This window comes from Taeniopygia guttata, chromosome 3 (assembly GCF_048771995.1).
Source record: "Taeniopygia guttata chromosome 3, bTaeGut7.mat, whole genome shotgun sequence".
NCBI classification, from domain to species: domain Eukaryota; kingdom Metazoa; phylum Chordata; class Aves; order Passeriformes; family Estrildidae; genus Taeniopygia; species Taeniopygia guttata.
In genome coordinates, this window is record NC_133027.1 from 61,818,278 (window position 1) to 61,842,231 (window position 23,954).

Sequence of the window (23,954 nt, forward strand, 5' to 3'; positions counted from 1 at the left end):
TTGAGGAGTTTTTTGAGTTTGGTTTTGGTTTTTTTGGGAAAAGGGAACAGATGAAGAACAATTCTTCTGTTTTAACTCTGTGTTAGCCAGCTCATTTGTGCTATACAGGGTAAGTGACTGTGGAGTGTGGCCAGAGGTAGGGATTGCATTGACAGGCCTTTGCCCTTTAACAAGAGCTAGGCTTTACATCTAGCCTTTAGATTAGAGACTGGGGAGGGTGAAAACAAACTGGCTCATTGAAAGCTCAGAGTCCAATAAGTGGCAGTAGCTTATTTGTGTGTGCTTCAGTTTCCAGGGAATCCTGTGAAAAGTCATCTCAAAGCTCACACTCCTTTAGGGACTTAGTTGTGGCGTAAGGCATTTCCGCTTGTTTTGTCCCAGTTTTCATTTCAGTTCATTAGTACTTGGGATTAACCTGATGGTTTAGTTATAAAATCACATAGCCGGAAATAGTAAGGAGTAATAAGGAAGCAATAAGCACAACAGGAAAGAAAGTATTATACATGGGCTGTTTAAAAGAAATCATAAGTTTATGTATTTAGTGGAATTCATTGTTTGGTGGTCTTAGACTATGAAAACAAAACCTTGCACTGTATGCAAAACTGGAAGATTTAAGTACAAATTTATTTTTAGTTTTTCAAGTAAGTAAGTAGTCAGGGAACAGATATATCAATAAAGCAAGACTTCAGTTTGCTGCATATTTGGAAGCTATGCCTTTTCTAAGTTCATCTTTTGAGGACGTGTTATACTTGCATTGACTTCTCATAAGTCAGACATTCACTGTATCTACCAGTTTGGTAGACATTCCCCATTTTCTTACTACCCTGCTTGGAAATTTTTGGCCAACAGTTGATGGAATCAAAGTTTTTAAAATAGTGTTTTGTAAAACAAAGATGTTCTTTACCTCTAGAACAAAGTGAGATATAATTGCCCTTGCAGGAGCTTCAGTAATCACATCTGTTTTGCAGACAGGTTCATTTTGCATTATGCATTTTATTTATTCCAGCTTTGAAGTTTGACAGCAGATCATTAGAATTAATTCATGTAGCAATAAAAATTGGGAGGTCATGTGAGGCTGTTACTTTGATTGTTGTATATCTGCTACATTAGAGATCTTGAGATCTTTACTTGTAGGAGAGAGTTTGTCTTCTACGATATCCTAATCAACAGTGCTTGCTTTGCTTCATCTGAGCTCCTACATCCAAATCCAACCAGTGTAAATCTTATTTCAATGGTAATGCATTACAATTTAATGGAGTCGGTGCTGTAAGGAGTTCCATTGAATGCTTGCAGGTCTGAGCCAGAGGGGAGAGGTCCTTGAAGTCTCTCATTCTTAGAAATTGCTCATGGGTTTGAGCAGATTTAAAGACCAAACTGCATCCAGTTTCTACATCAAACTTTGAAGACAAATTGTTGACCTTTTGCTGTTCAGGGTAATGTTAAGCTAATTTTATTTTGTACTAGATTGGAGCAAACCTATAAAGCACTTGCCTTATTAGGTTTAAGGATCATGCTGGTTCAGTAATGTGTGGGATTTCATCATATTAATCTTCTTTGTTTTAAATAATTGTTTCTATGTGCTGGTAGAGGCTAGGCTACTTAGTTGCACACTAGAATCACTCTTAGTTTATATGTGTTTCCACTTCAAAACTATTTTCAATTAGAATTAATTTTAAATTGAATCAAAAATATAGCAAGTATCAAAAAAATAAGGTGTATCTAATACTGTAAAATAGAGAATAAACTGACAATGGCTCTCATCTGAATCTATTCAATAAATATGCCTTTCTGATTAAGACATAATATTTTAGATTATTAAGATGATGCGGAGGTAGTATTCTGGCTATTGCTTCTGTTCCTGTTGTCATTCTGCCTTTTGTTTGACAACTATTCTGTTTTTCCATAATCTTCACATGCTTGCAACATTCCAGATTTCCTCACTTTAAAATGAAGCAAATTGTCAGAAGAGTGATTTTTGTCTTGTATTTTATGAAGTAAGTTTTTGAAACTGCTTTGCCATTGTAAAATGAAAGAGTGTATGATTTAGAAAGCTCAAAACAAATAATAATGAGATAAATTAATTTGTGAAAGTAGATTTCAAATCCTATTGAAATTAGTCTGTGTGTTCCTTAATATCCCTTAAAACAATTCAATAGGGATTTTAAAAGCTGTTCAAAAGAATGAAGCAGATGTAGGAAACTAATGCAAAACTTCCTTAGCTAATCTTGTTAGGAATTTACATTACTTGAACTAATCTATACTCAAATAATACCACATTTTTTGTGTGCCAGCAGCATGCTTCTGAAAAAAACAAGTAAAAAGAAGGACTCCTCCAAACCCCATGATAGTGAAAGTATTTCACTCTGATCATTCTCTTTGTCCTGTTTATCTTTATAAATTCTTCATCAGGCAGCAGCCTCCAAGGTTTTTGCTGTGCCCTCAAGTCTTGCCCATCTTTACATCTTCCTCTACCTCTGTTGCTCTTCATGCCTGTCCTTGGCTGCACTGGCAACTTAGCATTAGAAAAATAAGTTATAAATGATTTTTGTTCTTCTAGCCCACAGTCTTGCTTTGCTTTAATCTGTCTATATATAGGTATTCTGTTACCATCTCTAAATTGGAAGAGGTCAAGGTTAGAACATGGTTTCACTAGAGGCTGTGGACTGAATGAAAACCTTACTGACAGCTGCTGAAACTTGGTCTCCTCCCAATGTCCAAATTTGCCTCTCCCTGTAGTTTCATGTTGCTTCCTTCTCCTTTGCTTTGTGCCAGTATCCCATGTTTGGTTTGTTAGAGTGATAGAAAGACAGTAAAAAAAAAAAAAAAGTGTCATTTTCACACATTTTAGTAAACTGACTTCGCTCACAAAAGAACCTGATGAAGATTCGTGTTGGCATAAGGGCAGAAGTTTGGGACAGTGGCTTGGAGCAATGATGCAGTGGAGTTGAAAGGAAGGGTAAGCTGAGAAGAGCCATAAATGAGAGTGGTAGGAGAAACCAGCCCCTTGGGCTAGTTTACAGAAAGCAGCCCAGTCTCATTTAGATGTTAACTTGTAACACGTGGAGCTGAACCCAGGGTGCTCAGTGCCAGCCTTCTGCCTTCCGCTGGACATCACCTGCATGCCAGTAGCCACTGGTGTATTGAACAGGCACTGTATAAAGCCAGAAGTGAAGCTGATGATGTAGGAAAGGGGATGATAATTTTTTCTTTGTTACATTGCTCAGCTCTATTTATATTTTTCCTAGAGTATATATATTTTGTGTCTGCTACAAGGAGTTTTATACTGATGAACAGCTTGACATAGAGTATCCTCTTAGCAGTCTTGCAAGCCAAGGATAGGCTTGTAGGGTTATTTTTTTAAATTAGTGTAATTAAGTCTGATAACTATTTCATCTTTGCATTAAATTTGTACTTGTATTGTTTTCTGAATACGATTTGAGCAAATATTAATTTAAAATTTCAATGTATAAAATCCTTAAAAAAAAAAAAAAATACAGCCTCAGCATCTGACCAGATACTCATACTGGATAGATTTGTCATTTACTGAGTGTCCCCATCAGTGAATAATTGTCAGTGAACCTTTCAGGAAAGCAGACATCTTTCCAGGAAAGGCCTTCAGGAGACTTCTTTTCTTTCCTCCCATTTTCTAGTGACAATGCTTGAAAGTTGTAGGACTCTGACTGTGCTCCTCAGCACAGTTTCTGTATGTATTTTTCTGCTGATCTCGGTAGCCACAGGGAGTGTGGTTACACAGTTATGAGGGCTGCTGGGTGGTAAGAGTTGCTTTTGTACTTCCCTTGCATCATTTGTTCACAGGGGTGATGCTTGATAATTATCTCTTCTGTGCCAGGGTGTTTATATTTTTATCGAACTGTGACAGACTTGTCTTCCACCAGATTTTATTTCCCTCCTACACTCATGCAGACTTTCACATGATACTTCAAAAAAGCAGCTGAGAAGCCAAGCAAAAAAGCAGGGCTAAAAGTTAATTCAAAACTTCAAGTTATGTTACAGTTTGCTGTATGCAGATCCAAACATTTTTGTCTGAAAAAGCTGTTTACACAGTAACAGTTTCTATCGGGGTCTGTGGTCTAGTAATATTTTCTAAAAATGTGTTTTAGACCTAGTCAGTACTTGTTGTCCTTACAGATGCTGATTAAAAACAACCGTTTTACCCTGTCTAAGATGTAAACTGAGGATGCCAGTTCACATCTAGTCATTACCAAGTGCCAGTTGGAAAAGGCTTGTCACTGCTTGCTCTGCAGTAGGACAGACACCTGTCATGGAGCTCTCTGCTGTTTATCAAAGTGTTACTGGCAGTGGGCAGGTCTCTGCACAGTGAATCCCTCTGCAGGGAAAATGCTGAAATTTGCTGTCAGGAAATACCCACTAATGTTTGCTTTAAAAACTTACTGAATATACTCTCCAAAAAAAGATACTTCTTGTAATATCTGAGGAAAGCTGCTGCCTGAAGGGATACATCCTCAATTAAATTAATTAAGGAATCTGAGCAAATATGAGGGATAATATTTTTCTGTGTTCGGTATTTGACAATTTTAAAAGTAGTAACTCTATGAGTGCTTAAAATAATATTGACTTAATATAGTCCAATACATTTGTTATGTAAGCATGTAAATATAAAATATATAAATATGCAAGTATGTTTCTACAGATTTTTTCATAATTTTGAGCTATAATTTTGAGCTAAGATCCATGTTTTTAACTTGAAGGCACATTTAAGAGGTTTTTTAGTAACTCAGGAGAAGTAATAGAAGTACTTTAAACAAATGTAAACAAAAAAGGTCTAATGGTATCTGCTGGTTTTTGTTTGGTTTGTTTAGATGTATCTCACAACAATTTCAAAAATTAATTGAATGTTTTTAAAGGAGAGATGTCATTGAGGTCTCTGTGAGCCCATGTAATATTATATGATCTGTACATAAATCAGACTGTATTAAATGGTCCTGCCCAGACTTACTATCTGAATAGAGATTCAGACTAAGGAGGAGTAAGAAACTGGTTTCTCAACTTGAAATAATTTTTTAATTGGTGGAATATTACTTGGTTATTATTCCCAAAGAAGCCATCTTCAGTCTTTTCTGCATTATTACTGAATTAATTTCAAGTTAAAGGTGGTAAAAAACATGTTGTTAAACCTTGAAAGCAACTTTAGTCAAAGTAGATTACCTCACACTTTCTTGTTATGAAGGTTATACAGGACTTTCAGGGTGGGGATTTTTTCACTGCAGGTAGACTTGGTTCAGCAGGGCAGAGACAGATTTTTCTATGCTTTTTTACTCTACTGAAAGCATCACTTTTCAGCAATATTGGTCTTTCTTAGTATTTCAGCACATCAGTTTTTTCTTTCTACCAATTTCATATGGAATTGCTGTTAATAGGAAATGTTAGAGTCATGATGGCCCTTAGTTTCCATCCTGGGAGTATCTGAAAATTTGTGTATATAATGCCCTTGCTGGTTTTGCGTTGGCAAGTGTCAAAATTGTACTGTTCCTACTGCACTACCCTGAGATTATCTCATGCTACCTTTCACACACATACAGCTCTTGTTTGGTCAACACACTTCAGCACAGTTGCAATTTCTTGGGTATATGAAATGAATAATGCAACAGACGAGTGAGAGAACTGTGCTATATTTAGTGTTCATTAAGGTACATGTTCCCTCTAATCCTTTTAAAAATATATTCTTGCAGCCTATTTGTACTCTTCGCTGAGCACATTACAGTGGTTTTGATTTCAGTAGTCCTTTGTGGCGAGAAATAAATTGAGCAGTAGGACATTCATGCAATATGAAAGCTTCTCTTTGGCTGTTCATTCTGACTGGCTTCTCCTGACATTAGAGGAGCAAGGCTTACATCTTGCTGCTGCTTGCTTTTGCTGGCACTGATTTCATAAATCTGAGTTTTTGAAGATTTTCCTAAAAGCATACATTTGAAGGATGTTTCCTAGTATTTGAATTTGTTATGTGAAACCCCAGTATCTCTTGGTCCTCGCCTTTTTTTAATACCCAGTTATGTTTTTAATCTTTTGTAACTTGTTGCACCTGTAATATTGCATCAATCTAGGGAGAGATGATTTCCACTTGTTATGGTGTGCACCGTGTAATGCATATGGACTCACTGCATCCATGAAACCCCCTAGGTTTGGTGAAGCAGCCAAGTATTTTTAATAGGGTTATGCAGGGAGATAAATGCTTTGTACATGGCAGCTGGCATGGTTTCCATTTTTTCCCCATCCTGTTGCAGAAGTGATGGACAGTGGAACTGACATTGTCATCACTTGCTTAGAGTTAACATTCCACTGAGGTTATCTGACTTGCAGTGCAAAAGCTTGCACGTCTGAATCATCATTTAAGGCAGTCAGCAGAAATAGGGAAGATAATGTTAATTAAACTTGATCGATACGTGGAAACTTTACATGAGGCCCTAAGGCCTAGAACTTGTTGATTTTTGACATCTGTTTTTAGGCTTATTTTATGACTTCTTATGCAGACATCAGAAGTACATGAAGCCATCTTGGTATTCTACTCACACCTACTTAATATGAAGAGAGTCTTCAGCCTGTTTATTTTCTAAGATGGTGCTGCAGTGCTTCTGCAATGTCTAAGTGTTCATATCCCTTCTTTTTGCAGAGCTGTAAAGAGATACTTATATTTGTGTATTGGTTGGATTCCAGTGTTTCTGTCCATTTTGATTTAATCATATGTGAAGCACGGAGAAATATTTGCTTAAATTGTAATCCAGTCTTAAACCCTGCATGTACATTGTAAATCTGGTAAACACAGAGCCATTTTGACCCTGGTCAAGGGCTGTTGAAGTTGCCATAGACATGCCCTTGGATTGTTTGCTCCCAGGTGTGGTGAACTGTCATTTGCATACTTCTTACTCTGTAAATGAGTAAACAAATTTGCTAAGTTACAAGAAATGAGTTTAAAAAGAAAAACAGTAGAGATGTTACAATACTGATATACACCAAGACTGTTAAAGGAATGCGTTGCATATTCTTGAGCACCATCTTTCTGGTGGATGATAATTTCATTTTATAGACTTAATCATGTCTTTCAGTGTGGCTTATTTCTTCATGTTATGGGCTTCTTCAGGTTATTTTCCCTTTCCTCTCTGCCCAATTTACTTTTATGTAATTGGGCAGGAGGTGAAGAAACATATAATCTTATTATGCTGTGATAAAAATATTTTATCTTCTTATGTAAACGAGTATTGCATATAGTGAGGTCATGATTATGCTACTTGTGCCTTTATTATATCGAACATGTTATGAAAAATTGCAGTGTCATAAACACATAACTATAAATTTCAGCTTCAATAAACATTCCATCATTAATGTTTCAAGAGAAGAAAGTGAATTCTTCATGTGCATTTATAGAGATAAACAGTTTTTGAGAGCAAGTTGCATTATGTGTTGCTGATTGTTGACTCTTTTTCTTTTTCCAGCTGCCCATATTTGTCAGAGAAGATTACGCCTGCTATACCTGCAATTGGTGGGATTCTTTTCTTTTTCGTGATGGGGACCCTGCTGCGTACTAGTTTCAGTGATCCTGGTGTCCTCCCCCGCGCAACACCAGATGAGGCAGCAGATCTAGAGAGACAAATAGGTAACACCGAAGGTCTGTTGTCTCTTCGCTTTCCTCCCGAGGGTGCATGTGCTGTGTGCTGCTCTGCTCGTGGGAGGAGTTACTCCTACCTTGCCACAGGGATTGTTTTGGAGCTGTAATGTCTGGTGATGTTGCAGTGATTCCTGTGGAAAGATGATTGATCAGCTCTTCACCAAGAAAGTAAACAAAACCCTGGCCTTTTACAGGGACAGTTATTACTGTAAATACTTCTCAGCAAGCCTGGTAGAAATCTCTCTGTAGTACATAAGAGAATATTTTTTGAAGTGTTTTTGACAAGAAAGCTGATACTGCTTTCTTGAGATCTACAAAGATCTACAAAAAGATATACAATTGTGCATTTTTAAAACTGTATTTTCAGAATTTTACTGGATTTAATTATATTATTTATATTGCAAAAGAGTCAGAAAAGTCTCTGTGTTAATATACAGTAAAAAGGTTTGTGTTTTTTTGAGTAAAGTCAGCATAATTAAATTAGAGAGCTAGATTTGAACCATTCTCACTTAGCAAGAGCACTGTTAACTAAATTCTGTAAGTGGGACTTCTACAGGTACAAATATGCTGAATAGCTAAAATGTGCTACTTGAATAAGAAAACACAAGATGAGTTTGCAGAGCTGCTTCATAAATAGTGGGTTTGTATGCTTAGTAAGCTACTCAGCCCTACTAAATGCTATTGTATCTGCTTTGATGTGATAGCCGGTGGAAGTCCCATTTTTCTGAAGCAGTTTCAGAGAAATGCTCGCTCATGTAGTTGAAAAGACAGATAACGGGTCTGTGCAAGCACAAGAGAAATACTTGCAACATCCTTGATTTAATACCATAGTGCAGTCCTAGGCTTTTTATGATAGAAGCATTAAAACATTTGCTATTCATCTGAATTTTGGAGATGCATAAAAATATGGGAATATATAATGAAGAATTCATTTAGCACCAGTGTTATGGTTTACTTTGATTGCTCTCCTTCGAGGAATTCTTTACTTAGAATAAAGTACCTCCTTTAGTCAAAACACAGGTACATGTTCCTGTTCAAGGAATTGCTTATTTGCCCTGTGTTCAAAGAAACATTGATCTACATCAGGAAATAAATTATTTCAAATAAGCAGCTCATGACAATAATTTTATGTTGTCATCTGTCAGAGTTTTGGTGAAATGCAAAACTAAAATTACGAATTGAATATACTAGAGGGGACAGTCAAAATCTTCCTGTGTGCAACAATTTCAGAACTTGTGTTTACAAATTATAATTCTTTTTAAATGGTATTGCATACTTGTTCACAGGTTGAGGCTGCTGAGCTGATCAAAGCCATTGTCTTTTCTTCAGCAGTAGCAAAGGCAGTACTGTTCCAAGAAGGGCCAGTGGAGTATTGAAGCGAGGAATTACAGTGCCAGTAAATGTGGAGTTCCCAAGCATGAGAGCTTATGAGACTTGAGAGCAAGTCTAATAGAGGAACAAGCTAGGCAGCTATAAGAAATCATTCTGCCCTAAAATTGCGATTCTGGATTCAACAATGGAAATTGAAAGAAACATTTTTGTACTGCTACAGTATGGTTTTTTATGTGCCTGTAAAAGGTATATCCTAGTGGAGTGGTATCTGTGCAGCAGGAAAAGCTGAATGGCTCCTGCAGTGGAAAAGAAGACTAGATCTTCCAAAACTATCATTCTGGCTGGATTGCCTTGTAACTTGCTGTACCTTTCAACTTGAGGTGCAAGGTTAACAGTAATTTATTTTAGACAAGGAAGGTCTTCAGATAACTCTCCTAAAAATAATGCCTTTACCAAAAAGTTTCTTTTTTAAAATGTGTTTATGTAACCTGTCCTATCTGTGGCTTTTACTTTATTCAAATCATTCTTAGGTACTTGAGTCTTACCCTGCCCTACTAGTCTCTTTGGGAAGCAGCCTACCAGAAATTATTACAGTTACACTGAGAAACAGTTGTGTCCCAAGATAAAGAATTGTGATATAAGAATGCTATTTTGAAGTTCTCTTGAAACGTATCAAACTTTATTTTTTTACATTAGAAAGCATAGAGTAGGATGAACTGATTAGGAAGAATGGTTCTCAAAATAAGACCTTCTAAAGAAGCTGACAGTACTTTGTCTTTTCAGGCACCTTTCTGGGAACAGGGTGGTCATATTAAGAATGAAAAATGTTTCTACCTAGGCTATCAGCCTAGGTAGAAATATCATTCTTCAGGTGAAGAATGGGGGACTAACAGAGCTGTGATGCTGCTATTTCTACCACCTGCAGGAATGGAAAGAAGTTATTTCTTGAGAATTTGCTGTCTTCATAGGTAAACAAAAAACAAAAAGTGAAAAGAACTGGAAAAAAAAAAGAAATTGTCCAAAAAACAAAAGGAAATTCTGTTATTCAAAAGTACTGTATTTAATGCAGATCATCAAGCTATCCTCATACAGAGGAAAGTTGGGAAGTGTAATAAGGGGCCATTTTGACTGTATTTGATTGTAGTCAAAAATATACTAGTGCCAGAAGTAGAGAAAAGTCAGTATAAAAGGTCAGTATAAAAGGATGGCACAAGCGTATTGGGAAAGGCAGAAGGAGAATAAAGTCAGTTACAATCAGCGAGCAGCAGTAGAAGACAAGGGGACAGGTTCTGTTAGAGGTCAGAGGAAGAAAGAAAAGTTGAAGGCATGCTGTGAAATTGGGAAATGATAAATAGCAGAGGACAATCTGTAGGATTCAACACTGCTTTGATCTCAGAAGATAATTTGTATGCTTCTTGATAGCTAATAGAGCAGGTCAGAAGAAAGACAGTAGTTGTAGTTTAAAAGTCTGTTAATCTACTATACTGTATATTGGTTTATTTAGTGTTCTGCTTTAATAGAAATCTGTCATTTCTATCACTAGAAACTGCTCTCTGTCTGGAAAGACATGCTACATGATCAAATTACAAGAATTGGGACTGTCAAAGGGTTGGGGCTTGTGGCTATTCAAGTCTCAAAACAAGCAACAAAGAATTTCAAGAGTAAATCAAGTGTAACCAGTATGATATCCTTCATTGAAAGAGTAACTGTCTTGATGGGAAAGCAGAAGATGTGCTTAATTTTTCACTCTAATTAAGCTCTTGGTGCTGTCCTGCATAGGATTCTTTCTATATAAGTTTTGGAAATAAGTTCTAGATGAAATTGTCACAAAGTCAGTAAGTACCTTTTCAAAAAGACACACTAGCAGCAAATGCTAAGTGCTCAAATAGGACCTTTCAGAGACTCATTGTGGGCTCATGAGGAGTATGCTTAACTCTGAAGTTGGTGCTGAGATGGAAAAATTTGCAATCACTGGGTTTGATTTTTTTTTTAATATATTTTAAGTAGTTTGAGCAATGTTAGGGAAAAACCATAAAATGCATGAATACAAGTGGAAATCATATACTAATGGAAAGGGTCTAAGTGGTGAATGGTGCAGGAAGAGGAGACTTGAGTGTTATTTCCAAACAGATTGAGTTAGCACTGTGGTATGACAAAAAAGGGAAATCCTTTTTGTGGCATGTTAGAAGAAGAGTGGTTCCATGAACCAGAAGTGACATTCTGGGATACCCAGTGGTGACGAGGGCTCAGTGCACTGTCTGGTTTTCCACAACATATGTAGAAACTCAGGAGGAAGGCAGCTAAACAGAGAAGTCTGGAAAACAGGGTCTGCAAGAATATCTAATACATACGTGCATTTGGCCTAAGAGAGAGGAGAAGCAAAAGTCTTAAAATCCTCTAGTTTGCTGAGGTTTTCATATAACGTAATAGAACAAAAGCAACTAGATGTATGAGGATTATAAAATGTAAGAATCACTGAGGGTAACTTTATTTGCTAAAAAGGTGCTATAATTTCACTGAAATGCAGCAGGATTTTTTTCTTTCTTTAAATGCAACGTCTGAAACACCTACCCCCCGCAGCCCCCCCAGGTTACCAGACTAGCCCAGATCTGTGAGGCCTTGGGGGGAAGTGTTTCAGGAGCTGGGAAAAGATTCCAAAAGAGGCTCCAACCCCCGATGTGGTCCAAGATGTTTATCCCATAGGAGGAAGAGGGAAAAAGAGAGAACAAGGAAGGGACAGAGCCTTATCTAGGCTCAGTACAGGAGGGATTACTTGGCTCCCAGCCAACTGAGTCAGGAAAGGAAGAAAGGGTTAGACTAAGAGGTCACATCTACAGGGGTCTCTGGGGAGGGAAAAACCATTCCCCAGAGCAATACAACAAACTTTAAATGTACTGATGTAGTATTTCTAGTTCAGTTATAACTTTCATTAAAGTTGAAAAGTAATTTTTCTAGGGGTGTCCTAATTATTGTCATGATGCATATAAGCATGGCTTCTGCAATCACACAAAATACTATATTGAGAGGAGCTTTTTCTTCTATAGAAACACAATACTAAGAGCAGTCTTATTTTGTAACCTCTTTGCAGTTACATGTCTCTCTTGTGGTTAGGTAAGTGTTAAATCACTTCAAGTGGAAAAATTGTAAACTTCTGAATATGAAGGCTTAGAAGGATAACCCAGTTGTGGAGAGTGAGTTTTGTAGGTAGGAAAGCATTTGTTCAGTTGATGTCTACAGATTTAACAATTCTTCCACAATATCGATCTTGTTTGCATCAGGTAGGTGATGCAGATAAATGAAAAGATGGTCATGGTAATTTGTCCTTCCAGCCTTAAAATGCTTTGGGTTTTTCTTTAGGCTGTCTTTAGTTATGTGTCTCTTCCTCATTTAATCCATACAAGTAGCTCAGGCCAGTTCATAGGACAGCTTCTGCTTGCTTGCTTTTGGGTTTTCCAAGCTCTGAACTCAATGTATGAGCTACACCAGCACACTATCTCTGCAAATTGTTTATTTGAGAGTTCTTCAAAATTCCTTGCTTGTCTTTCATTTGGTTTGAAGTGCACAATTTGATTTCATTATAGCCTTATAAAATTAAATCCGTGCCACAGCACAGGCATTTCATAGAACTGGCAATGGCCTGAACAAATACATACCATTTGTGGTTATCATGTTTTGCTTTCTTTACAAAGGTGGGATACCAGCTTCCTAGGCTTATAGTTGTACCTGATACTGCACTCTTGAACAACATTCTTAAAATAAGTATAGTGACATTACTCTATAGTGTGTCAGGTAAGTCTTGGAAAGCTCTTCCTGTTTATGCTTCTTTTCCTCAGCAAATCACTAAAGATTTAATTTCTTTCTGGGAATGAGCATACCATTCACATGAGGTTTTAGGCTTCAAGAAGATCTTGAAACTACTTTTAAGAAAATAATACATAATTTCAGAAAAATCTAAGGCAGCAAGTCCTTAAAGTCAGGAGCAATATGTGGTCAGTCAGTATCACTTGATGGCTATCAGGTGCAGAACTATGTGAAGAATGAAGGTAGCAGCTGCTGGTTTCAGTCTAAACCAGGTTCCCAGTGATGTTGGTCCCTGAGATTACTGTCTGAAAACAAGAACATTTTATTAAAGTTCTCTTCCCTCCAAGAAATAAATTACTTTTTTGTCCTGTAGCCAGCTGTTGTTAAACAGGTACCTTAAATGGTTAAACACAGAGGAAGACATTTCTTAGAGATTTGCATTGTTGGCAGGCATTGTTTTGTTTTGGTTGGATTTTTTTCTATTGTTTTTCAGATGTGATGGGTTATACATGAAGATTTTTTTCATTACCTTTTCATTTAGTCCTCAGGAAACATTAGAATTGTTTCAGTTTACTGACTTCTCAAATAATATTGTTTGAAGATTGAAATTGTGTCTTTTTAAAGTTGTCAACAAACGTTGCATGATATGGTTATGAAGCTTTATAGAGACTGTATAAAGACAATATAGGGTTGCCTTCTAGAGGCTGTTTGTTTCAAGTTCTTAGGAACATGGACCAAAAAATCCAACTCTTGATTGAGCAGGAGTGTCCTAGTGATATATATACAAACTTTCAGCTTCTGTCTTTCATCAGCACTGCTCATTTGTTTGTAGCATAATAAATTGAGAAAGCTAAGTGGAGTTTGTTGTCCCGTTAGAAGGTTGCTAGGTTGTGCTGTACCTCCTTTAAATACTTGGAGTATCTTTCTTGGAGCAGTTCAGGTCTCTGGTCCTGCAAGGAATTGCATGCATGGGGTTTTTGTAATTACGGTAATAAAAATGCTGGAGCCCCATTAGTGCATGAACAGTTAACCCTGCTAGGGAAATCACAAAATGTGTCAGAACAGAGAGGATGGATGCCAATCCCATTAATGGGTAAATTTTAGCCTTTTGTCAAAGAACTTGCATTACTACATCAGTGATAGGTTGGATGAGTGAAATGTAGTAGTGGTAAAACACAATTTGTTTGGGGAAGGTGATTCCATAAAGGTTAATCTTTCTGTTCCTCAAAGAGACCTTATATATTGAAGATTTAAGTGTGTTAGACCCCAAGTATGAGCAGTTGAGTTGAAGGGAAATTACAGTCTGAAAATTCACTGTGAGACCAAGGCCTGTTTAGCACTTTTAGGTTAGATAAATCATATTAAATCCAAGCACATTTGACCTTGCTCTGCAGCTTGTTTCCAGGAAAAAGATGTTAGTAAACAGAAAGACTGGAACATTCAGGTTTGATTATGTAATTTAAGATTTTGAGAAAAAAATCTCAGTCCTTGGAAAGTCAGCAAGACTGTTTACACTGATTTAATTTGCATGAGCTTTCATCCTTGGATTTCAAGATTAATTCACCTCGAAGAGCTAGGATTTGCTGTCTCTGAACTTCCCTACAAATGTTTGGGAGAAAATCCTCTTAGAAGACTGGTATTGTAAATAAAATGGGCTGGACAGTAGTCTCACTTCTCCACCGGAGAAGACAGAAGTTGCCTTTGAGATTCTGCCAGAGCCCATCTGAAATAATTGCGGTGCACTTTATGAGCTTCTCGAAAGGAAAGGAAATAACTGGGTTTAGTCAGTATGCCTTTTACAAAATAAATGTTTATCTAGGAAAAAGAGCATTTTTCCTCTAAACAATTCCCCTTGTCTGGTTTAAATAATTTTCTTTCAATGATTATGTACATACTCAGGAATAATAAGATTTTGTAAAAGAAAAAAAATCTGAAATATTGCTGATATGTTAGGAAATTCAATGCATCAGTATTTCTAGCATACAAAGCTACACCTAGATGATATTCAGGCTTTAGTAGTATTTTTTATAATTATGCACCTAAATTTGAGTATCAAATGAAAATCTTTGGTTTATTAATGAACATGCCATGCCAGCCTGTGTTAAATGCTTTGTTCAAGAAAAAAAAGTAAGTAGAGATAATGACCTATATTTATGTTCACAGTTTGTCTTATCTTGACCAAAATATGGTCAGAAATGGGTCTAACATTGTGTTTTGTAATGCCCAAAGATTTCTAGAAGGACTGTGACTATTACAAGCCAATTGGTTATAATCTCACCAGAAGCTTTCTTAATGTAATGTGAATTAGAAGAAATTCTTCCCTGCCTTCTGGATTTAGGTAACATACATGTCTCTCTAAAGCTTTAAATACTATAAGCACAGTTGTGCTGTGTCTTCCAAAGAAAGTATTTTCAATTTATATGCTGAAATACCCTGGTAGCATTACTTAATCAAAAATATTTGTCAAGTGGCATTGGCCTTGAGGTCAAAATCAGTATAACTGCTAGTTATGGGAACCACACAATAATCCATGCTTCCAAGTGCAGATTGTAGGACCTGGTCCAGCATCATAAGCACATTGCAAGAGTTGCTTTATATCCAACACGAGTGAATGTCTTTACCTCATCAGGCTGTAGGAGACTGGTTCTAAGCTGTTTTTTTTTCAGTATTCATCACTTCATTCTCATAAAGGATGTTTAGGAGCTTTATGCCCAGATTCCATCCATCTCAGCTATTGCTCCCTTAATTTTATCCCCTTCTCCATTAGAGTTTTCTGAAGTCTGGTTGTTTTAATGGTCATGCTTACAGTGGTGTCCCACAATGACTTTTATGTATTGATGCATATTTATGGATAATATTTATGGGTGAGCACTTTGCTCCTTAAGTTGGATTTGCTGCCAAATCAGCACATTATGCAATTGCACCTTTGCTAGCACAGCTGTGCTGTTGCCAGTTTGAATGCCTTGCTAGGTGGGAGACTTTCTTATTGCCCTTTCGGAAAATACATAATTTGTAGGCTGTATAATTGGCAGAAATAGAATTGTGCATGATATTTCTAGCAATTTGAGCTCAAATACAAGTCATAGATCTTTTAATAACAAGCCCCCCATGAAAGTGGGACAACTTAAAACGCAGTTGTTCAAGTGACTTGACTGTGATCTTGAAATGTATTTTCATTCATATATTGGAAAATATTTTATTTTACTTCCGTATTTTCTTAGCTGATCTCTTATCCAAGTGTAATAAATTTAGGGGTTTCTTTTTCACTTCTTTGTTTTGATTTGATTATGATTACACAAGAACAGATAAACCTAGAAAAAGGCACCACTTTTACATGTTGAAGTTTCAGAGTAAAGCTCAGCTTGAGCAAAATCACACTTTATTAGCCTAATCAATGCTTTATATGCTGGGAAAATGATTGGTAATATCCTAAAATAAAACAAAAGGAAGCTTAGAAACAAAACTCTACCACTTGTATCAAGCAAGGTAGTTGGAAACTGGCTTTGTGTAACAAACTTCAAGAAACTTCAAGGTGCATAGAGGTAACACTGGAAGTTGGATGTTCAAACTTCTAAACAGCCAAAGCTGTAAAATAATTTTGTGAATGTGCTCTGTTGTATCACAGCATGCAAGTGATCTCAACATTCACCAGATTCAGATGACAGAGCTGCCGTTGCTTAAGTAAATGTGCATATTCCCTTTTAGGCTGTAGAATTTCTGCAGCACTTCTAGGGAAATTTTTTATTATTACAGAAATTCTGAAAAAATGAAGCCACTTCTAAAGGTAACTTCCAAGTTTTGCTGTCCTACACCAGTAGTTATAGTTGTCCTTAATATGTTATCTAAGAACCATTAGGGGTTTAAGAATTTTGGGATTAAGGTCATTGTCAGCATTTGAGATTTGGGGTTGGATGGTTTCTTTGATTCAGATTGATTGGCTCTGGATGCTATTTGCAATGAAATATCTCTTTGCTGCTTATTACTTGAGAATTAGAAGGGGAAAAATTGTTTCTTTTAAATGTGTAAATACAAATTTGAAATTTGCTATAGATTGCCATCAAGGACAGTTTTGTGCATACAACATAGTTCACGTGCAACATTTCATGTCTTGTATTTTCATGCTTAGATATAGCAAATGGCTGCAGTTCAGGAGGATATCGCCCCCCTCCCAGAACAAAAGAAGTGATCATCAATGGACAGACAGTGAAACTAAAATATTGTTTTACTTGCAAGATTTTCCGCCCACCTCGTGCCTCACATTGCAGCCTTTGTGATAACTGCGTAGGTGAGTAAAAAAAAGATACGGCATATGTTCAATTTAGTAGCTTATATCTTATTATGAATACTTTTCATAGGAGACATTATAAAAACAGTTAGTGACAAGATTAGTCATGAGGTGACTTGCTCTGTTCATCTTCCTTTCCTACAAGAACTGTTAAATGTTAGGAATTTTAGAGGAGGCAGAAAAGGAGACTTGGCCTAGCAATGTTGCTACTCTAAGAAGGGAGATTGTTTTCTGATGCATACATCTTTCCTAACCTGCCCTACTGACAAAGAACACACCCAGCTCAAATAAGGCCACATATAATGTGCAATGACCTTTCCAAGCTTTTTGGGAGTCTCAGAATTGTTTTTTTCACCAAACTAAATTGAGGACAAGGAGCTGCTTCTCCAGTCCATCAGTAACTAACTGTAAGGCACAGTTCAAATGGTTAGGGCTGTGTGACGCTGTAGGTGATTCCTACCTTTGAGCACTTTTATGACTAGACATACTTGTGTCAGAATCCATAGGAAATTACTGGGCAAACATGCTATTTTGAGAGTAAGTACATGTTGTCAGGACCTAAGCATATTTTATAATTATGGGGTTGGTTTTTTTCTCTCTGAATATCTTGTCCTTTTTCATTACTATTTTCTGCAGAGGTCTGACAAGGTGATTAACATATGCTTGGATTTAAAAGCAAACAAAAAAACCCCTACCAATCAGATCTGAGTGGTTTCCAGTTAATTAGATCACATTTGCAGTTTAGTGCAGTTGATTAGCACACTGTTGAGTCTGGATCTTACGCATTCAAAAAAATAACATAGAAAGATGTCTCCAGCTGAGAAATGTAACTGCAGTGTTCAGCAGTGATATTTTCAGATATAAAGCAGTCATTGGAAGAATTGGAGTTAAGTTTAGATGATACTCATTTAGAGAGTGCACTTACATCAGACTGAGAAGCTTATTAGCCTTTTCCCCCTATAGAATTGATTGTTATCTGTAGATGGTTCCTTCAGTAAATAAATTTTTCTGATGTGTTGAAATTTTGTAAGCATTGCAAAAGCTATTGAACATGCTTTTATTGTGCAAGTAGGGATCCTTATGAATTGTAGTTGGTATATTTTTCAGAAAAATATTTTAGCAAATGTGTCACTTTAACATTACAGTGTTGTGATATTGCTCAGCAAACTGGATAATAGGTAAATACAGTTGTTGACCACTGTGATAAGTAAAAGTTGAAAAGCTGTTGTCTTTACCAAGAGAACAAAGATAAGAGCAACTTCCTCTGTACAACCTGAAGCTTATTTTAAAATAATGTTCTCATTTTTTAATGCACTGGTATGAAGGATTTTCCAATAGGCTTTTCTGTAATCTGTGTCCTTTGCATATCACATCTGGAAAACCTATTCTGTAAAACATAAAATTAGTGATGGCAGGGAAACAACTTATACAGTTTTCTGATCCTATCTTTGATGAAAAAAACAGATATTAATTATTATTAATATTTATCAGAAAAGAGTGAGCAAATTGCTTATAAAACTGAGATGTCTCTTCTGCTCATAAGATAGGTATGATCATTGTCATTTCCTCTTGCACGTTTTTAAATTTGGAGTTATTTGTTTTAAAGTAATTGAATGAATTTGCTGTGGTTTTTCTCCTCAGTGTTTATAGTGGGAATTAGAATAAATTGACTTTTTCAGGGTGCACTGTATAGTAGCTTTGTTTACTGATTAAATGCAGTCATATAAGTATTCGTCATATTGTCATATAAGTCTTTGGGTGTACTGAATGTAAAAAGTGAAATCTATGAGTACCTGCAACTAATTTTCTATTAAAAATTGGTGTCAAGAAAATTGGATGGCTCATGCACCTGTGGAAATGCAACAGAGTGTACACTTAATCAGAGTGTGTTATGCAGTTTGCCACCATTTATAAGTTAGTCTTGTTTATATGGTAATGATTTTATTTCATTTCTGAATAAATCTTTTCATAGTAATGAGTGTTCTTATGCCACTGATTGTTAGTTTGTTACTGATTTAACTAAGCCTATGCACAAGTAGTCATACTTGACATGCATATGGATATTTAAGTAACTTACGCTATTTAAACATAATATGTGATATTTAAACAGTTCACTACCAGTATGACCATGCATTCCTTTTTACCACATAGTTTCCAAAGATTTTGCTACAGTTACAAACCAGCTACAGAGACTCTGTGGTACAGGAATGGAGTCTGTCCTCAAACCAGCACTGACTGCTCAGAAAAAACAGTGTGCTACTTTTACCTAAAGGTGTTTTATGATACTTGGCAAATGAATGCAGTGTGAAAGACGTTCTTTCATTCTGTGTTTTCTGTTAATGTTTTTTATTCTGTAAGGAATCTATTGCAGCATTTTAAGTATGTAAGTACATATACAAAAACTTACTATTTATTTCTTTCTAATTGTTTAGTAAGCATATCTGTTACTTGACCTTGTTTGATTTTGTTTCACCGCTGTTTTTAGAAATGTCTATGTGATATTTGTAGATAACAAAATAGATTTAAAATAACAGCAAATAGCTTAAAATAAGAAAAAAAGAGGAAACTAGCTAATTTGAGTTGTAGCCATGGCAATACTTCAGACTCCTTTAGCTCTACAGTATTTTCCTAATAGTGTCCAGAAAAATCTTTATTTTCATACAAATGTAGTTTGTTCCATTATGTAATACCTTAAAAAATTTGGTTGAATAAGTGTTCCCTGAAGCACATACCTTGGGTGTATTCCTGATTTGCTTTCTTTACTGCCTCTGTGAATGTCACTTGGAAGTTAGCCCCTCAAGGGTTTTGTGTACCATTGTGTTTCTTAAGAATTACAAATTAGTTAAGCATAATGTGCATCTGAAAACAAGAGATAAAGACTTCAGAATAAAAGTAACCAAACCAGACATAAATTCTGAGCTCAAGGTAGTTACTGCTCTGTCTTGACAAGAGGTTTTGATGGCACTGTGTCATGCTAGAAAGAAGGCAGTAGTTGGACTTGCTTCTGAAATGACCTAATGGTGGCTTTTAAATTGCTTTTTGATCATTGCAACATCGACTGTGTAATATCCTTTTGTTTTGTTTGGTTTTAATAAATAATTTTTTGCTTAATTAGATTTCTATAATGAAAGCTGAACAAGAAGCAGGTGGCTATATCTAAACAGTATGCACAGTAAGCACACATAACACAGACAGTGTAAGACAGTGAGAATTGCCAGTGTGTTCTGGGGACAAGCTTTTCCCTGTAGTTACTCCAGGTATCACCATCTTCCTGGCTGAAGAATACCAATTACTTCAAAAGCAGGCTGAGAGGTGGCATTGTAACAGTTTGGCTTTTCTAACACAGACAGTGTTTCTGAGAACAATTTTCTCAGGACTTTGTAGTCCTTTATAATCAATGTGAATGTCAGGACATTGGTTTACTTGGTTTTAATTCTATTCTGTAGAATTAAACTCTATTCCGTAGAATTGAACTCTTTCTTCATTACCTTATTATTTCCTTTCTTGCCTTCACTTCCTATTCATGGCCTTTGCTTATTTCCTTCCTTACATTTCCTGCAGTGAATAGAGTACAATCTTCAGTTCATTTTGAACCTGTTAAAACTTAGCGCCAGTTGTCTTGAAATTACTCTTTTGCTGAACACTTGAAAGCACAAATTTGGCTGCTGTGACCATTCTTTTCTTTTTTCTTTCTTTTCTTATGTATTTTTCCCAGTTTTACAGGTGAGAAATGGCTTGGACTCTTTTTGTTTGGGTGCCCCAAAAAGGTAGAACAAGAAGCTGCCAAATGGCGTACACACGAACACTCTCAGAAGTGATATATTATTTATGATTGTGCCACTTATAAAATTAGATGTACTTTGGAAATTCAGGGAGTATGGCATGTGTGTCAGGGTTTCTAAATCCTAAGCCAGCAGACTGCAAAATATGTCAGTCTCTTTAAGAAAGAAAATCGCATTATAGGTTATTTAAGAGAGGTCGTGGATTATGCATTGGTCTGCATATAAAAAATGCAAAGACGATCAGAACATCTGACTGTGTAAATGATGTTCTAAACATCAAGGTGTCAGAGTAAAAATTAAAGAGAGAAATTATCAGTTAAAAAAATTAGGAACCTAAGAAAATAAACACATATTTACATTCAATGTAGTAACAATTTGCAGATGGTTAAAAAACTCAAATTCTGTAAAAGAGAGTAATGGAAGTGTGTAAAAAAAAAAAATGTGCCTTCCTGTAGAAAAGAGAGAAACTAATCCATAAACTTTGTGGATACTGTTACTTGGTAAGGATACTATGCTTCCTCTAGAGACAAATTTGCGGTTTTCAAATCTCTTCCTCCACAGCTGGGTGTGTGTCAGGCACTTGCCTGGGTATGCCAGGATGTACGTACTTGAATAGGTACATAAAGAGAGATTGTTAAGCAGTGGGGTCCTTCACGGTGTACTCTTTGTACCTCTCAAAGAGCAGCTATTCTAAACTGCTGCTGCTGCCTTTGAAAATGTCGCCCTTAATGCACATGCAGTCAAAGGAGTTTGTTAATTAGTCAATATTTATTATTGGAGGGTGCAGTGAAGGGATCTGTGTGACAATACAGTTTAATTACTATGAGCCATCCTAGGGCAGTGGCTGGATGTTTTCCTAATAAATCAATTGCTATTTTTATTTTGAAAATTAAGCATGTTTATTTTGTTTTTTGAATAGCAATAGTCTGCAAATATTGAAGTTGATTAGAATGTAAAAAGTTGTCATTGTGACTTATTTTCTTGAAACCCCACCCAAATAGCATAGCTATCTGGAACAGTTTAAACAGTCATGAAAGTAAAATACACCTTAAGTAGCCCTTGTGTTTGGTTTTCTGATTGAGTTTTTGTTATAGATACCCATGCACATTATTAACTTATTTCATTTATAGAGGCCCATCTTTCCTGGTGTTACATTACTGTTTCAGTTTAAATCACCTTGTAGAGATTAGTGACCAGAATATAATTTGAAGTAAAGTTTTGGTGAGTATTTCCCAAATGTTAACATGAGGCCAGAAGATGCTTTCTTTCTGTTTGGTTTTCATAGGGTGTTTTGATTTGGAATCATTGTATGAAAGTGCTGAAGCTTGGTGATTTAGAGGATCCATTGTGCATTGTCCATAACAGATGTTCTAAAATAACATCAGTGTGCCTATAAATGTAATTTGCAATTGATCTTTTGTTACTCACTGCTTTTTTCATTTGAATTTCTACTCAGATTTCATTCCACAAAAGTAACAGCAAAGCTATTGTCAGCGGAATGACTGTCAGGCAGGTGAATGGTGTGTAAGTTAAACTGATTCAAGTATTTGATTGTTGTTGCCACTTGATGGCAAATCCTATCAGTGGGGGTGGTTTTTTAAATATTATTTAAAAAATAATTTTCGTAGGAGTGATGATTTTAGTCGGTGAAACTGAACATTGGAGCTAAGGATGGTTTTTATGAATATGCTATGATTATTTGATATAAATTTTTTGTTATGTTAAATTATCAGGTATTTTGAACTGACTGTAAAGAACTTAATGTAATGTTATATTTGCTTTTGTGCTCGTGTGCATCAGTCAGCAGTTGGGATTGGACTGCTGTATCTTAGAAGAAAATAAATACTCTCTGTAATAAAACGTATTTCTTATATGGACTTCTAAAAACCTCATTTGTTTTCTTCAATGTTTCAAGAGCAATCAAATTCTGAAAGTAGTATTTGTTGTATGAAATGTGAAGTCAAGAAGCCTGAATAGATGTGATCATATCATGACATCATAGTCCTTCCAAAAGCTTTAATTGTCACCATTATAAGTACATGCAGATGTGTCAGTCTCTCTATATAATTACTCAGTGTTGAGTCCTTGACAATGGACATTGTAGTCCTGTGTTGTGCTACTGCTACTATCAAAAGTAATTTTGAGTAATCCTGGCCCAGTTGGTTGAGCTGTAATGTGGCTTTCTACTGCTGCAGGATTTGCATAGTGGGCTCTTGACTCTTTCCAGTCATGGGATACATGTTTGCATGTTATAAATAAAGATGGTAGCATTCAGAGAATGCCTTAGGTTTGTTCCTTTGTCCTACAATGCTTTACTTGCACAGGGTGGAAAAATTACCAAGTGAATTCTAACTCTTGCTCACTGGAATCTCCTAGTAGCATGACCTAGATATTTTTGCACCTGTCGACTTCTTGTCTTTGAGTCCTACCTTCACACTGAGCTTTAGAAAATGTGAGCGGGTGTGCAGTGATCCAGTTGAACAAAGAAAAGAGGAAACAGTTAATAAATACTGCAAACTGAAGGGCCAAGCTGGCTTATAAATGTTCCATTTAAAAATGCTTTTGTGCTCCTTGTAAATTATTAGGCTTTCATTAAATGTTTTGAAAAGGGAAGGAAAGCATTTGGGTCATTTTGTGCTTGGTTTCCTGGAGTGTAGTGATTGAAGAATGGAAGCAGAACATTTAAGTATTTAGGAGTCTACATGCTGTGCTGTGGAAAAGTAGAGATTTGACTTTTTTGGTTCTGAGCAGCAAGGAACATGCTTTGGTGTGGCTTCTGAAGGAAAAGCTGCATGTGTAAGACCATTGCTTAGTAAAATGGGAAATGTTCTCAGTTTTGTTTTTATCTGAGATATCCACTAGTTAATTTTTTAATGCAAGTTTTAAATATAAATGTTTCAGAGTAGGTAAAAAATGGGGAATGTATATTGTTTTTCTGTCATCCAGTTACCATAGATTATGAGGTGAGTGTTAATCAGACCACTTGGGTGAGTGCTAATGAGACCACTCAGCTACAGCTTGCTGCGTCCAAAGGGATTTGAATGTCCTCCTCTTCAATATTTGTTCTTTTCCTTATTTCCATGATTCTCCTGTTTGTGCCTGTTCACAGACC

General features: G+C 36.2%; 1 protein-coding gene across 5 annotated transcripts in view; it reads left to right on the forward strand.

Annotated features, from left to right (window-relative positions):
- Positions 1-23,954, forward strand: part of ZDHHC14 (zDHHC palmitoyltransferase 14) — a 94,356-nt gene that overhangs the window by 45,202 nt on the left and 25,200 nt on the right. For 3 of the 5 annotated variants that reach the window (XM_012572574.5, XM_012572575.5, XM_030268071.4), the window contains 2 exons: positions 7,470-7,642; positions 16,902-17,060. In XM_012572574.5, the coding sequence (XP_012428028.1) occupies positions 7,470-7,642; positions 16,902-17,060 (332 nt within the window). The remainder of the gene's footprint in view (positions 1-7,469; positions 7,643-16,901; positions 17,061-23,954) is intronic. The other 2 variants (XM_002198436.7, XM_002198442.7) reach the window with 1 other exon arrangement.